The 16,348-nt window shown below is 45.8% G+C and overlaps 2 protein-coding genes across 2 annotated transcripts in view; one reads left to right on the forward strand and one right to left on the reverse strand.

The window, feature by feature from the left end:
- Positions 1-16,348, reverse strand: part of LOC124795683 (longitudinals lacking protein, isoforms H/M/V-like) — a 320,009-nt gene that overhangs the window by 275,573 nt on the left and 28,088 nt on the right. The window lies entirely within an intron of this gene.
- LOC124795684 (glycine-rich cell wall structural protein 1.0-like) lies at positions 2,830-3,984 on the forward strand. The gene has a single exon (XM_047259765.1). It carries the CDS (start codon positions 2,830-2,832, stop codon positions 3,982-3,984), a length of 1,155 nt encoding a protein of 384 aa, XP_047115721.1.

Here is a 16,348-nt window from a genome sequence, read left to right on the forward strand (position 1 = left end):
TTTGATCACTTGCCCAATGATATAAAAAGTCTGACTGACACTGATGTAAATTTTGAAAACAAACAAAAAAAGTTTCTCCTTGAGAACACTTTCTATTCCGTACAACAATTTGTACTATTGCAACGTTTAAAGATGGTACGTAGGAATTACTAATTGATATATGTATATCAACAAAAGAATGGTCATCATGTAGCCAGCCATACTTAAAAATTAATTTGTTATTCGAATGTAAAATGACTTGTTCCACATCATTACAATTTATCATGCAAATGATCCATGGGGCACTTAACTAATTAACTTACTACTGACAAGTAACTTTTATAGTGAAGAGGGACACTTCCATAAAAGAAAAGTAGTACCAATGAAACATGCTCATTTTGAGATCGAAACATTTTGCTTGTGTGGAGCAAATAGTGGCTTTTTATTTTACTTTACAGTTTACACAGAGAGATATATAGTATTTGAGCCACAACATACTAAAAATCCTCTTACATACAAAATTAAGTTATGCCTTTGCTTGAAGGATATTTTGACAAAGGGCATACCAACAGATTTTATTCGTGTCTCCAGCTATTTGACTTCCTTATCTCTAAAAATACTGACTGCACTGGCACCGTTATGAGTACCACCACGGAAATACCAGCTGCTTTGAGGGAGGCAAAACTCAAGATGGGTAAAGTTATGATCGTTTTAAAGGGAAATGGATGGCAATGTGACAGTGACACAAAAAAGATGGTTTTTAGTATTTACAGTGAATAACTACAACAAATTGTGAGGAAGAAAATAGTGAAAGTGAAGCCAGGAATTATTCTCAAATACAGTGACACAATGGGTGGCACTGACTTCTGACTAGCACATGACAAATTATTCGAGAGGAAGGAAACATCTATTAAAACGTTACGTAAAGCAATTTCACTATGTTGACAGTTGCTGCTCTAAATTTAATTTCTTGCACAAGAAACTTAATGAAAAATTTGAGAGATTTGATTTTCAAATTCAACTGTAAGTTTTAATTGAAAAACTGGTGCATTTTATACATTCTTCCTGTCAACAAAGGAAAGTGGGTTGCCTCTGCCAAGTGTCATCCCCAACATGGTTGGTGAAACAATGCTTTTTGAAACATGTTCCCTCTATTGAGAAGAAACAGGCACTTATGAGACATTGCCAAATGTGCTGCAGTAGAAAAAACATCACTGGAAATAAAATAAGAAAAACACATGTTTATTGTAAAGCATGTGACATTGGTCTATTTTTAATACTTGTTTCAAATAGTACCATATAAAAAATAATTTCTAAATAAATTTTGTACAAGGAAACTGAACACAAGTTAGCTCCTTCAATAAAATGCTTCCTATGTCTATCAAAATAAGTAAAAAAAAATTTGCTTATTTTCATAGCGCACACTACTGCTGCGAAAAGCTCCATCACTGTTGGCAAATTACAATCACAACAATCACTTGATTTGAGAAAAGCATGCCAAAGTGTGTCAGAATACAATGTGCTGCAAAAAAGCAACTTGAGGCTCAGGAATAATTACATGGGCCAGAACAGATAGCAGCTCCTGCAAATCCCTATGACAGCAGCAGGCAACACCACTACAACGGCAGCTACATGGTGGAAGAAACAGCCTAGTCTATGGGTTAAGCATGTTTGAGAAAGAACTGTCACTTGTGAAGATTTCTGCCCATACAACTCAATGTGTGTGTGCACTTTTTCGTACTTAAAAAAACTTTCTTCTGTCACATGGCACTACATGTACTACTTCCCACAATGAAAACCCACCTGAAGGATGTTCACAAATATCATACACAATGTACATAGAATCCTCTTACTTCAGGAAACAGAAAGATAAAATTTCCAGTGCTTATTGTTTCCTGTTCTAGCTCCGAACACATAACAAAAAGTCGTGAGACACCAGCTAATTATCAAGTCACAACATGACAGCACAAGTACAATACAGTCCAGAGAACGAACACAAAACTCCCAGCCAGAGCTGGTGAATGGCTATACAAGAAGCATTTGCCTACCACGAGCTGCTTGCCATTGGCTGCAGGCGACAGAGGCACTGGACAGAGGACAGCAGCTGAACAGTGCGCTACTCAAAAGAGCACGTGTATCGACATGCACCATGGTTCCGGTTGCAGAGGTGCAGTAACGTGTGGATAACTACAGTTCCCACATACAAAGAAAGGGTACGCTTAAAATTAATTTCCATAAAACTTAAGTCATCTCAAACTCCACCCCCATACTCTTCTCAATCAAAAACACACAAATCCTTTCTACGGTGAACGCTCATACAGTTATTAGCATTTGCAAAAGAACACTAATTAGTTCTGAGACATGAATCACTAACACAAGACAATTTCCCAGAGAGATTAAAATGTAGAATTAAGAAAATTAACATAATTTGGTAACAAAATCAATATTACTAAATCACAATACGAAGGAAGCAAGGATGATTAAGGTTTAATGTCCATTAACATTAATATCATTAGAGATGGAGCACATGTTTGGATTATTTCAAGGATGGAGAAGGAAATTGGCGATCCCCTTTCAAAGGAACCATTCTGCCATTTGCCTGAAGCAATTAAGAGAAATCACAGAATACCCAAATTTGGATGGCCAGATGCAGATTTTAAGTGGCAAAAGTCTGTAACCTATGGAGGTATCTGATTCTGTAACTGAGCACAATAGTTTGTTGTACAAATAAGTTTCATATAAATCACTCCTCCCATTGTACTTTACTTTGAAAATACAATTATTCTGCATAATTCAATTCTTCAGTTTGCGCATAAATCTAGACTAGCCATAGTCAGGCAGCAACTATAAATGAGGACTGTGGAGGGTGGGGAGAAATGTCTAGCAGGCAAGGCGGGTGGAGGAACCTGGTGGGACTCTACAGCAGGTGGGTCGGGGCAAGCAGCCCAGCAGGCTTCTGCAGGAGGCGGGGTAGGCAGCCCAGTGGGGCTGCGCTTGTGCAAAGGATGGGTGGGCAGCAAGGCAGGAACTGGAAAGGGCGGGTGGGCAGCAAGGCAGGAACTGGAAAGGGCGGGTGGGCAGCAAGGGCGGGTGGGCAGCAAGGGCGGGTGGGCAGCAAGGGCGGGTGGGCAGCAAGGGCGGGTGGGCAGCAAGGGCGGGTGGGCAGCAAGGGCGGGTGGGCAGCAAGGGCGGGTGGGCAGCAAGGGCGGGTGGGCAGCAAGGGCGGGTGGGCAGCAAGGGCGGGTGGGCAGCAAGGGCGGGTGGGCAGCAAGGGCGGGTGGGCAGCAAGGGCGGGTGGGCAGCAAGGGCGGGTGGGCAGCAAGGGCGGGTGGGCAGCAAGGGCGGGTGGGCAGCAAGGGCGGGTGGGCAGCAAGGGCGGGTGGGCAGCAAGGGCGGGTGGGCAGCAAGGGCGGGTGGGCAGCAAGGGCGGGTGGGCAGCAAGGGCGGGTGGGCAGCAAGGGCGGGTGGGCAGCAAGGGCGGGTGGGCAGCAAGGGCGGGTGGGCAGCAAGGGAGGAACTGGAAAGGGCTCGTGGGCAGCAAGGGAGGAACTGGAAAGGGCGCGTGGGCAGCAAGGGAGGAACTGGAAAGGGCGCGTGGGCAGCAAGGGAGGAACTGGAAAGGGCGCGTGGGCAGCAAGGCTGGAACTGGAAAGGACGGGTGGGCAGCAAGGCTGGAACTGGAAAGGACGGGTGGGCAGCAAGGCTGGAACTGGAAAGGACGGGTGGGCAGCAAGGCTGGAACTGGAAAGGACGGGTGGGCAGCAAGGCTGGAACTGGAAAGGACAGGTGGGCAGCAAGGCTGGAACTGGAAAGGACAGGTGGGCAGCAAGGCTGGAACTGGAAAGGACAGGTGGGCAGCAAGGCTGGAACTGGAAAGGATGGGTGGGCAACAAGGCTGGAACTGGAAAGGACGGGCACGCAACCATGTATGAACTGGAAAGGGGACTTGCAAACAGCTGTGCAGAAACTTGTAATGGGTTGTGTAAACAGGTAGGCACGAACTAACAAATGGGATAATTGGCAGCCAGGTAAAGACTAATAAATGGGAGAAGTCGCAGCCAGATAGGAACTGGGAGATGGAAAGTGAGAACTGAAGGAGAAGAAACTGCCAATGAAAGAGTGCAAATGGTCACACAGGAACCAGAAAATGGGGATTGTTCACAACAAGGCAGGAACTGGCAAATGGAAGTGTGAACAGGGCAGGAAGTGGGAATAGGTAGAATGTGAACAATAGTACAGGAACTAGAAAAGTGGTAAGTGAAAAGACAGAAACCGGTAAAGGGGATTTTTTTTGAGGGGGGGAGGGGGTGATAAGCCAGGAAGAAACTGGAATAATGGTGGGGCGTCGGAGGGGGAGACAGTGTACAAAGTCTGTTTACAAAATTCCAGGACATCCATAACTCTGTACCAATGGTGTGTTGGAGCAAAATGTGGTTGGCAGCCTTGCACACACCCCTGTGTTTAATGTTTAACTGCCAGAAGTTTCACTGTTGTATTTGAGTTATTGTTCAATGCTGTATTGAGTATGTGATAAAGCAAGCTGGGATCTCTTTACTTCCTCTCTTGTTTTGCCATCTGCCTCCTTAAATTAATTTTTTTTTGTCTAATTACCATTAACACACATGAGTATAATCTGAATATTCATAAAAGAAAAAGGTTTGCCCTCAGACTTAAGAAATATAGCACCATATCTAATTTTTTGCTTAGTTTTGTGTATGTCATCAATTTCCTAATTTATTTTGACTATTCCTAGTTAATATCTTTTGTTATATGGTGAAATCAGTAATTGTTTCGTGACTATTTCTATTGTTGACTTATAAACAAATGTAAATTATATACTAATTATAAACATTTGGAAGATGAAATACTAGGATCCTTAAAGAATTTATCTGGCTCCATTCGAAAACATATTAGCAAAGCCAGCCCTTATTTAATACCAAAGTAATTACCAGGTTTGTCAAAAGTATTGTTCGTATAACTGTATCTGTTAATTTCATTATTTAAACAAATGATTCAGCCTAACCCCTGTAGTAAAAGTAACTGTTAAAAAGAAGGAATTTTTCTATATATTCAGTTAATTGAATGAGATGTTTTAATTGTAATTTCTGTAAATTAAACATCAAACGATGCTTAGTTTCAGTACCTATTATTGTGAGCATATATAAAGGCCCAATTTTTGGTCCCGAGACAGTCAGTCCACAGTCGATTTTCAGACAAGAAACCTGTATTGGTTAGGTCAACAACAGTGCATCAACTTAACCGTGAAATAAGTGTAACACAAATAGGCCATGTGTTAAAATAATGACAGTGTCTGTTCAACAGTGGCACACGAACCGTATTATTCTGCAAGAACTGTGTGGTTAGGTTTTTACTGCTCACAGATGTTGAACGGTAAACTATTGTAGCAGTATGCTGACATTTGCCTGCATGCTATTAATGAGGCTTATCAAAAGTTAAGAAACAGTGAATTGGCCATATAACTGTGTAATGTTGTGGGGTCGTGAACAGTGAAAGTAAAGGACGGTAAAAAGCAACTGTGCAACTGTCGGCTACACCATTTACAGTAGTCAGTGTTCAACTTCCACCCCCCATTTTTCAGCCAGTATAAAATGCAGTACATCGACACTGAGGACTATCAACGAAGAAATAAAGCAGGCGAATGTCACAAGTAGAACGTTGTGTTGCACAGTTTGTGAATTTCGAGATGGCACATTTAGAGAAGCAACATGCATGCATTAAATTTTGTTGAAAATCAAGAGAACTTTTACAGAGACACACCAAATGTTGCAGGAAGCCTATGTCGATGAGAACTTTTGCCGTACTCTGTGTTGCGAATGGTTCACATGGTTTAAAGATGGCTGGACGTAAGTTAAAGATGATCCTTGTCAGGACACTCTTCAACATCTACCAACGAGGCTCACATCTCGAACGTCAATGCAACTGTGCATGTCAATAGAGAGAATGATTGTCCGAGAGATTGCAGAAAAATGTAACAATTCCGTTGGAGCATGACATGAAATAATGACACAGCATCTAGCAATGCATCGTGTTGCCGCCAATTTCACTGCAAGGCTCACGAGTCAAGACCAGGAATACATTTGCTTCACAAACTGTGAAGAGCCTTTGGATTGCACAAATGAGAACAAGATGTACCTAAAGAGAATTATAGCCGGTGATGAGATGTGGGTTATGATGCTGTGACCAAGGTTCAATCCTCAAAACGGATTGGAAGAGATTCTCCAAGACCTCAGGTCACATCAAATGTCAAAGCCATGCTGATAGTTTTCTTTAAGTTTGAAGGATTAGTTCATCATCAATTCATTCCACAGGGATAAACTGTTAATTGATGGTACTATTGGGACATGTTGTGACGCCTGTTAAAAAATGTCAGAAGGAAACGGCCTGAACTGTGGCGAGACAATTCATGGTTCTTACATCACAATAATGCACCCGCACATTCATCGCTGTTGGTGCATAATTATTGCACAAAAAACAGAATCACTGAGCTGTGTCATCCCGGTACTCTACAGACCTGGCCCCAGCAGACTTTTTTTTTTATTTCTAAAGTTGAAAACCCCATTGTAAGGACAAAGATTTGCAACAATAGACTAGATAAAAGAAAATTCACACACACGCTTCACGTGATCAAGCAAGAGGCGTACCAAGACTGTTTATGGATGTAGAAATGGCGTTGGGAGTGGTGTATCAATTGTGAAGGAGATTATTTCGAAGGAGACGATGCCCAAAAAGTGAAACGTAAAAGCAAAAAAAGTTGTGGACAAAGTTCCAGAATTTTTCAACAGACCTCATACAGCACAGTGTTGTCTGGAATGGCAGGAATGTTGGTAAGCAAATGACAACAACAACAACAACAACAACAACTGGATACGCAGTTTGGGGCAGGAACCGGAGGGGGGCTGCACACCTGGGGGGGGAGGGGGGGGGGGAACCAGAGGGGGGCTGTGCACTTGGGGGGGGTGGGGTGGAAGGGGGGCGAGGAGCCAGGCAGGAATTGGAGGGAGTTGAGAAGCCATGCATGAAATGGGGGGGGGGGGAACTATGAATACAATGGATTTAAGTGGCAATGCAACCACACAAGGAACACTGCACGTCTAGCACATGGCTTCGTCTCTTATTTGATAGCAACATAGCTGACAAAACAAATTTTCAGTGTTATTTAATTACTTTTGACATATTGAAGGCATAATAAAATTTGTATCTGGAACAAAATGTCAGCATAGGGACAGATGTACACAGTTCCAGAGATTTTTGTCACTTTGACTGCCACATAATTGTGACTCAATTACTTTCACAATAAAAAAAAAAAAAGTCCTTTCACAAAATATGTTCATTGAAACATTGTATCACACTTGTAATGTCATTATGGAAACGTGGAAACTTTTCCGAGCAAAACAACATAGAACTCCTAGACAATTTTACAGTAAAAGAATTCAGCTTTTAAGTGGGAATTGCACTGTAGATCTATTGGTTCCACATGCACTTGTATAGGGTCACTTTCTACCGAAACAGTAAATATCGCACAAACTTATCATGTGCACCACATGTGTGTATACTGACGGGTCTAAATGCAAGGACTCTTGGCGATTCCTACACAAATATTAAAAATAAAGAGACTTAACTATTTCACCTATCACAAAAGGCATCAATTTTTTACAGACAAGCCCCTAGCCACTGAACGGACACTAAAATACGGCATGACCATAATGACTTACAATATCATAATACTCACTCTCTTGCAGTGCAAATACTATCAACAATTGGCGAGGACAAAGGAAGTTGTTACTTACCATACCAAATAGCTGCTTTTGCATCAGAGATGCACAACATCAATATGGAGGTGTCATGTAATTGTGCATCAAGAGCTTTGTTAGGATTATGGGGAATGAGACAGTTGACCAACTGGCCTGCAACATGATGACAAATGCCCTACAAGAGCAATGCATCCCAGAGGATGATTTCATTGCAGTATGCAGGGACATGGCCAAAAACAAATGGGAACGGTGTAGGAGACCAAATATCCATACAGGTCATGTGGTGCAAACAGATCCTTCCACATCTACTGAAGGCCCAAAGGTAGGTTGGGATGTGTATTTTTAAATTCAACTCTAATCACATCAGTGATGTGAGAGTTTGTGAGGATCACTGCCATGTTGACGTTCAACAACAACTGCCACCGAAAACACCCTTTATAGAATCTATCTCACACCATCACCAGGACATTAATTACATCTTCTTCAGTTGCTCCCTATACAGAAGGTAACCCAACTGGAAGATTACAAAGCAAGCACTGTGTGTGTGTGTGTGTGTGTGTGTGTGTGTGTGTGTGTGTGTGTGTGTGCGCGCACGCGCGCACGCGAGTGCTACAGGTTCTCGGTATTTTTTACTGTTCTACACATACACAAAGTGAAAGTAGTTACTTCATGTATACACACTATTTACTATTTTATATTATCATAAGGCATTTTGGATCTTTTAACTGTGGATTTTTTTTTTTTTACTACCCTGTGACGGGAGGAATGCCCAACATTTTTGAGGTAGATGAATGTTGGACAAAATTGGTGAAATTAAATCCTTTAAAAAGGGCCAAAACAAATATTGTAATATAACCAACATGCTATTGTTTGGTAACGGAAAAAAAGTTTAAAGCATTTTTGCATTAGAAGATGTAAATCATATAGTTATTTCCAGTTACCCTTCACACGCAAATCCAGCAAATTGAGTACGAACTAGGTTGCCTCTGTACAGTAAGGAAAGAGGAAGACAAATTGGGAAAAAAAAATGTGGGAACAAGAGAACCCCTGCACATTACAAAGTGGGAGACTTAGTTCTTGTTAAATGTCATAGGCATAATGTAAAAAATGAGGCAGTGGTTGAAAAATTCTATCCACTATGTGGAGGACCCTTTGTGGTTACCAGTATGCCACAACCTACAGCAATGGCGACAGTCAATTTTAGTAATGGAAAGTCAAAGGGAATGTTTTTCACACAAAACACACGATTATTAGTAGGTGAGGGCACCAACATACACACACTTGGGAAACGATCTCAAAATGGCCAATGAATGACCTTCAAACCATGATTGCACAACTTGGTGCGGGGATGAGGGGGGGGAGGGGGGGGATGACAATGTAATTATGTGGGACAATATTTTTGGGGAAGTCTCACAAACATGTAACAACATCTGTTTTATTTATTAACCTCAGGGGATTGTTAGAGAATGAAAACTGAGTGTGTAATTACAGTACAAAGACCAGGAGAACTGAATAGAAAAAAAGTGAAGTGAAGGCATTTTTAGCACACTTTTTAGCACTGTATTTATAAGTATGAACATATATGTGCTGTGGCCTTAAAACTATTTGCTGCCTTGCTAGGGGGCGGCTACAATTCTGGTGTACTGTGATAAATTATATCATGTGAAAACTCATGAAGAGTTGTCGCATTAGTTAACGCATCTGTTACCTCTGGCTGCATGTGTATAAGTAGTTTTATGATGAGTATTGGTAAGTAGGTAAGCTACTGTACATACAATAACGTCTGATGTCCTCACATGTCTGCCTGATTGGATAAGCATAATTCATGATGTGTGCCCCCCCCCCCCCCAACCCAACAAACTTCGGCTTGGCAGCAAATGCGGCGTCACTGCCAAGTGGTGTGTTGTGGAGCGGCATGGGCAGGACCACACATCTATGCATCGTGCTATTGAAGTAGTTACACATTAAGCAACATGTACTTCATGCAAGACATTTAATAATTTTTTAAAATGGTTTATGTTCACTGATATGAAGAAACATGTCTCATTCCCTACTTCACCTACCTAGAAGTTAAATTTTTTACATTCTCAAGTAGCTTATGTTCTTCCGCAGGGTTCAAGCTATCCCCGTGATTGATTGATTAATTAATTGAGGGGGTTATGGTACTAAACGTTGAGGTCATCAGTCCCGCTGGAGAGGTGTCAAATTATAAAACGAGGAAGTTAAAACACACACATAAGGTATAAAAAGGGTAGCCCAAATCTAAAAACTGGGAAAACAGAAGGATAAAATGGCAGTCTTTGCAAGGAGGAGTGGTCATAGGTCCCAGACTGGGAAGACACAGAGAGAGGTCCCAATCGCAACCACTCTGCCCCTGCCCTGCTCCAGCAGTAAAGCAAAACCTTATATCTTAAAACAAAAACCACTTTCATGGAGGAAATTGAGGACCAGTTCAGCCATCTGTGATTTGTCTGCTAATATTAAATTTAAGGAATCTGGAAGACTATACTTAGTGTGAAAGGCCAAAAGAAGGGAACATTCTACTAACATATGGGATACTGTCAGTATGGCTCAACAACCACACTGTGGGGGTGGTTTTTACACAAGAGGAAACAATGAGCGAGTCTGGTATGACTAACAAGTAGATGGCATAATGCAGTGGACTCATTCTGAGAGGAGCAGAATCTGCAAGGATGTCGTTCCACTTTTGGGCAGAGAGAGATTTGACACAAATCCACATATCCACAGCTGGAATCATCACAGGGAATGGGGTTAAGTATCTGCTGCCCTAGCCAAACGGTTGGCCAGTTCATTCCCTGCGAGGCCCGCATGACTTGAGACCCAGGGAAAGACAACTGAGCAAATGGCACAGCCAAGGGCACTAAGGAGGTCATGGATAGCAAAGACCAAAGGGTGCCAAAAGTAGCATCGGTCAATAGCCTGCAGGCCTCTCACTGAGTCGGTACATATTAAAATACTGTGGAGGGAGGCCTGAGAAACAAAATGGAGGGCTCTATGAATGGCTGGGAGCTCTGCTGTGAACACACTACATGACCCCAGCAATAAATGTTCTAAGACTGCAGGAAACGTGAAAGCGCATCCTGCCTTATCTATTGTCTTAGAACCATCAGTGGGGAAGATGGTGGCACCCTGAAACTCTGCAAGGATGGAACATACAAGATGCCAGAAAACCATAGGGGCAACATACACCTTAGGACCCTAGAATAGGTCGGTCCTAATCCCTGTGGGCTGTGGGAGGAAATACAAACGGGGCGCATTCCTGTGAGAAGGGATAGAGATGCTGACAGGTGGGAGTGAGACGCACTCAAACCAGCAATCCCACCCATGGGCCACTATCAGGAGACACACATCCCTCGTTTGCAAAGAGGACAGGGAATCAGCAAATGTTGATTGCATAAGAAAACAGGAGTTAGCTCCCTCGTATTTGTAGAGGGGGAATCCCCACTTCTGGGATGACACTGTCATTGGGACTAGAAAGAAACACACCAATAGCCAGACACACCCCATACTGGTGAACAAGGTCAAGTCTTTCAGAGTGGAAGGAGCCACTGAGACATAAACATGACTACCATAATCTAGTCTGGACAAGACCACAGCACTGTGAAAATGAAGCAAGGTCTGCAGCCCAAGATGTGGGGGCCAGGAGGCAGAGAGCATTAAGCTTCTGCATGCATGTAGCCTTTATGTGGCAATTATCAGGGAGCTATGTCAGCCTTATACCCAAAATAAGGCCCGAGAAACAGAACTGTGCTATAACATCTAGGAACTGGTCACTTAAATAAAGTTCTGGATGGGAGAAAACTGGAAACCATGGGAGATGGCCCATGCAGAGGCCCATTGGAGCCAGCACTCAGCAGATATTATCAAGTGGAAGCTGCACCCGATGCAAAAATTGTCAACATGAAATGCCGGGGTAACCACAGGCTCAACAGAGATTATACGCCCACTGATGGCTATGAGGAAGAGTGTTGACACTTAACACAGAACCCTGTGGGATACCGTTTCTCCTGAATCCGAGGGGTGCTGAGTCAAGTACCAACTCGAACACAGAAGAGCAAGTGTGACAAAAACTCACGGTTCATAAGGGTACCACAAAAGCCTCAGTCATGTAAGATAACTAAATATGTGATGGTGTCAAGCCATGTCATATGGTCAAATAAGACTGCGACAAGGTGCTGGTGGTAAATAAAAAGCTGTTGGACTGCTGTTTCCAATCTGAGTAAATGGTCAGTTGGAGTGTGTCCTTTCTGAAAGCTAAACGGATCTGGGGACAAAAGGCCCAGAGATTCGAGTATCCATCATAATCGGAAGTTAACCATCCTCTCAAGCAGTTTACAAAATATATTTGTCAGACTACACATGTGATCACTGTTGAGAGACATTGGAATTCTTCCTGGGCTTAAGAACAGGGTAACTAGATTGTCTCACCATTGCAACGGGAAAGCACCTGTGAGCCAAATATGGTTGAAGACCCTGAGTAACATCCAAGTGTTGGATGATCTGGTTGTGGCTGGAATATGGGCCTGGGGCCATGTCATGTAAAGAGGTAAGAGCCTGCAAGAATTCCAATTCAGTGAAGGGTTCATTATAGAGTTCAGCATAATGTGGGTTGAAACAGACTGGGGTCTGTTCAACTCAGTGCTTCTGCCGCAGAAAGGTGGTGGGGTAAGAAGAGGACGCTGATGCGATCGCAATGTGTGTTGCGAGGTGTTCTGCAGTGACCAATGGATCAGTGCACAGAGCACCTTGAAGGTTAAGACCCTGGACAGTTGACTGTCGCTGGCAGCCCACAAGCAGCTTGGACCAAACCTGTGATGACGAGGCATAAGGCCCGAGGGAGCATTCCTTTTTACTCTGCCTAATAAGGTAACGAGTCTTTAAAAGTGAGGAGGTTGCTTCTGTGTAGGGTGTCGCTTAAATCACTGCAGCGCTTATCAATGGTCCTGGACAGCAACTGCTACATCCTCCGTCCACCACAGTACCAGTCAACGAAGAGGGGGACCTGTGGATAGGGGCACAGCAGTGCCAGCAGCATGAAGAATGGCGGCAGAGACACCCTGCACGACTGCATAAATGCAATTCGAGAGGGAGGTGTCACAATGCATAGCAGACATATATAAAGTCAATCGGACCTGCGGATGTTCAACTTGGTTGCCTGTCTCTCTGGCGGCGGCAGGGGAACAATAGCATCACCAGAAAGAGGTCACTGTCACAATCATCATCATTGGGTGACCAAAGTAGGGAAGCCACGAGAGCAGGGGAGGAGATCGTGAGATCAACAGCAGTAAAGGTGCCACAAGCAACACAGAAGTGGGTAGGGGAATTGTCACTGAGGAGACACAGATCTAAGTCTGTGGTAAGTTGGCCAATTACCAGCCCACTACCCATTGAAGTATCACTCCCCCCCACAGGGTATGGTGGGCACTGAAGTCCCTGAGGAGGAGAAATGGTGGCCGGAGTTTCTGTATTACGGTGGACAGTCCAACATAAAGAAATTGCCTACTTGGAGGGAGAAAGACATTGCAAATGGTAATTTCTGGTGTCTTTTGCACTCTGCTATTGTTTCCAGGTCGGTATGAAGGAGCATCCAGCAACTAATGACATCGGAACAAGTCAAAGTGCAGACCCCTCCAGATACTACTGGTGTCGGCACGGTTCCGACAGAACACCCAATATCCAGGAGGAAACAAGACATCGTATTTCCTGGAGGAAACTATAGTATCCATTCCTTATTCCACTGGATTGTCGTGTGATGAGATGCCAGGTTAGACTTAAAGAAGCCAAGAGGAGGTCATGTCACTTGTTCAGCGGTTGTCACTGACAAGGATGGGGTGACATCCATAAATAAAGTGTCAGACTCAGGTTGCAAGGGGGACGATGGCGCTTCCAGGGGGAGGAGGGGGGGGGGGGGCACTGAGGGGGGAGGGGCGGGGGGGATTGTCTTGGGATTTAAATTTCTTATTCATCTCTTTTGGAGGTGGAGGATGGCAAGGCACAGAAGGAGTACAGGTGTCTGCGAGATCCAGAACCAAAAGAGAGCAGACGACCTTGGCCTTGGCGCAAGGACGGTGCATCTCGTGGTCAAGTGGTGGCAGTAGGCTTCCGGCCTGACACACGCCAGGGGGAGGGGTCCCAGGGGTGATGGGGCGGGGGGGGGGGGGGGGGGGGACTTGAAATAGGAGCATAAGATGAAGAAAGTGACACTAGATGGAGCATCTCATACTTTTGACAAGCCTCAGCTTAAGACAAGTGATCCAGGGAATTGTACTCTTGTAGGCTGGGAAATCTAGTGAGCAAGAGGAGTGTCAGTCATGGACAGCTAACATACACAGGTGACGGAAAATGGGCTTCCCTCATGGAGTGGGTGTCCACAGTCACCACACAGAGGGTCTGCCGTCCTGCTGCAAGCACTGAAAGCACCTCATGGATCATGGGACATACGGTTTCACATCACATCTGTAGCACGTAACCTGGACCTTCTCTGGGAGGGTATCCCCCTCGAAAGCTAAAATGAAGGCACCAACATTGGTGCAGTTGTCTTTGGGACCCACCTGCACATGTCGAACAAAATGAATGCTCGCATCACTACAGATTAGCTGGGAGTTCATCATCAGTTTTCAGGATGAGGTCCCTATGAAAAATCACTCTCTGGACCATATTAAGAGATTGATGAGGGGTAATAGACAATGGGACATTGCCAAGATGATCACAAGCATGAAGAGTTGCAGATTGGGCAGTAGAAGCAGCTTTTATCAACAAGGAGCCTGACTGCATCTTACTGAGAGACTCCACTTCACCAAACTTGTACTCTATATTTTCCACAAAAAACAATGGCTTTGTGGCAGTGAATGTGTCCCCATCCGCCCTAGTGCAGACGATGTAGTGGGGAAAGTGTTTCATCCCGAGATGACAAGCCATGGTGTAACCAGGGAAGGGAAGGCTGCCAGGTCATACGAAATAGTATTCAACGATCCTTCACCATTCAAAGAGATGGCCGTTTGAAAATGGCCAGACTTTTGTAACCCAATACGCTTCACGCGCCACGCATCCACATTGATGCCACTCACTCACTCGGATCACAAGCTCTCCCCGTGGGTGCCACCCAGCCACAGCAAAGGCCGCCTGGCACAGAAGCCGTTGCCGGGAGTTCCTATGCTCTGGGAAGACAAGCAACCACTCCTTGGCACACATGGGAGGTATCAGTAGTGCGATTCCTGTGTTGTCAGGGGCTTCAGCCAGATGAGTACTTAACAGACTCACCACAAGGAGTGTCTACACATGTTAGTGACCTTGCAGGATGTAGGGGGAGTAGGAGGGGGGGAGAAGGGCTACAGCAGGGAACAAAGACTGGGAAAGAAGGGGGGAGAGGTATCCACAACACAGACATTAAGGAGGGAGTTTTTCCCCAAAATGCTCACACAAAAAAACAAAATTTATAAGTGGAGCTCAAACCTCAGGTGAGGACCTAAACATCAAAAAGAATGAAAGAGAACAGGCAGGAGGAACAAAATTGCAAGCAATACAGGGAACCTGGTGGATAGCCAGGTCGACATAAATCAAAACACCAAGGAGGGGAAAGAGAGGGCAGTGGGGAAGGGGCGAGGGGGGGAAGTAGGGGGCAGTGGGGAAGGGGCGAGCGGGGGAAGCAGGGGGCAGTGGGGAAGGGGCGAGCGGGGGAAGCAGGGGGCAGTGGGGAAGGGGCGAGCGGGGGAAGCAGGGGGCAGTGGGGAAGGGGCGAGCGGGGGGAAGCAGGGGGCAGTGGGGAAGGGGCGAGCGGGGGAAGCAGGGGGCAGTGGGGAAGGGGCGAGCGGGGGAAGCAGGGGGCAGTGGGGAAGGGGCGAGCGGGGGAAGCAGGGGGCAGTGGGGAAGGGGCGAGCGGGGGAAGCAGGGGGCAGTGGGGAAGGGGCGAGCGGGGGAAGCAGGGGGCAGTGGGGAAGGGGCGAGGAGGGGAAGTAGGGGGCAGTGGGGAAGGGGCGAGGAGGGGAAGTAGGGGGCAGTGGGGAAGGGGCGAGGAGGGGAAGTAGGGGGCAGTGGGGAAGGGGCGAGGAGGGGAAGTAGGGGGCAGTGGGGAAGGGGCGAGGAGGGGAAGTAGGGGGCAGTGGGGAAGGGGCGAGGAGGGGAAGTAGGGGGCAGTGGGGAAGGGGCGAGGAGGGGAAGTAGGGGGCAGTGGGGAAGGGGCGAGGAGGGGAAGTAGGGGGCAGTGGGGAAGGGGCGAGGAGGGGAAGTAGGGGGCAGTGGGGAAGGGGCGAGGAGGGGAAGTAGGGGGCAGTGGGGAAGGGGCGAGGAGGGGAAGTAGGGGGCAGTGGGGAAGGGGCGAGGAGGGGAAGTAGGGGGCAGTGGGGAAGGGGCGAGGAGGGGAAGTAGGGGGCAGTGGGGAAGGGGCGAGGAGGGGAAGTAGGGGGCAGTGGGGAAGGGGCGAGGAGGGGAAGTAGGGGGCAGTGGGGAAGGGGCGAGGAGGGGAAGTAGGGGGCAGTGGGGAAGGGGCGAGGAGGGGAAGTCTTGAGTCACAGCAGCAACTAAATCAGCGTCAGGAAGGTTCTCCACACATGCCCCATCTGCTGTCATCCACTCATCTA

The sequence above is a fragment of the Schistocerca piceifrons genome, chromosome 4 (assembly GCF_021461385.2).
Source record: "Schistocerca piceifrons isolate TAMUIC-IGC-003096 chromosome 4, iqSchPice1.1, whole genome shotgun sequence".
Lineage (NCBI taxonomy): Eukaryota > Metazoa > Arthropoda > Insecta > Orthoptera > Acrididae > Schistocerca > Schistocerca piceifrons.

Coding starts and splice junctions, on each gene's coding strand:
- LOC124795684 (XM_047259765.1), top strand. CDS start 2,830: ATGAGGACTGTGGAGGGTGGGGAGAAATGTCTAGCAGGCAAGGCGGGT.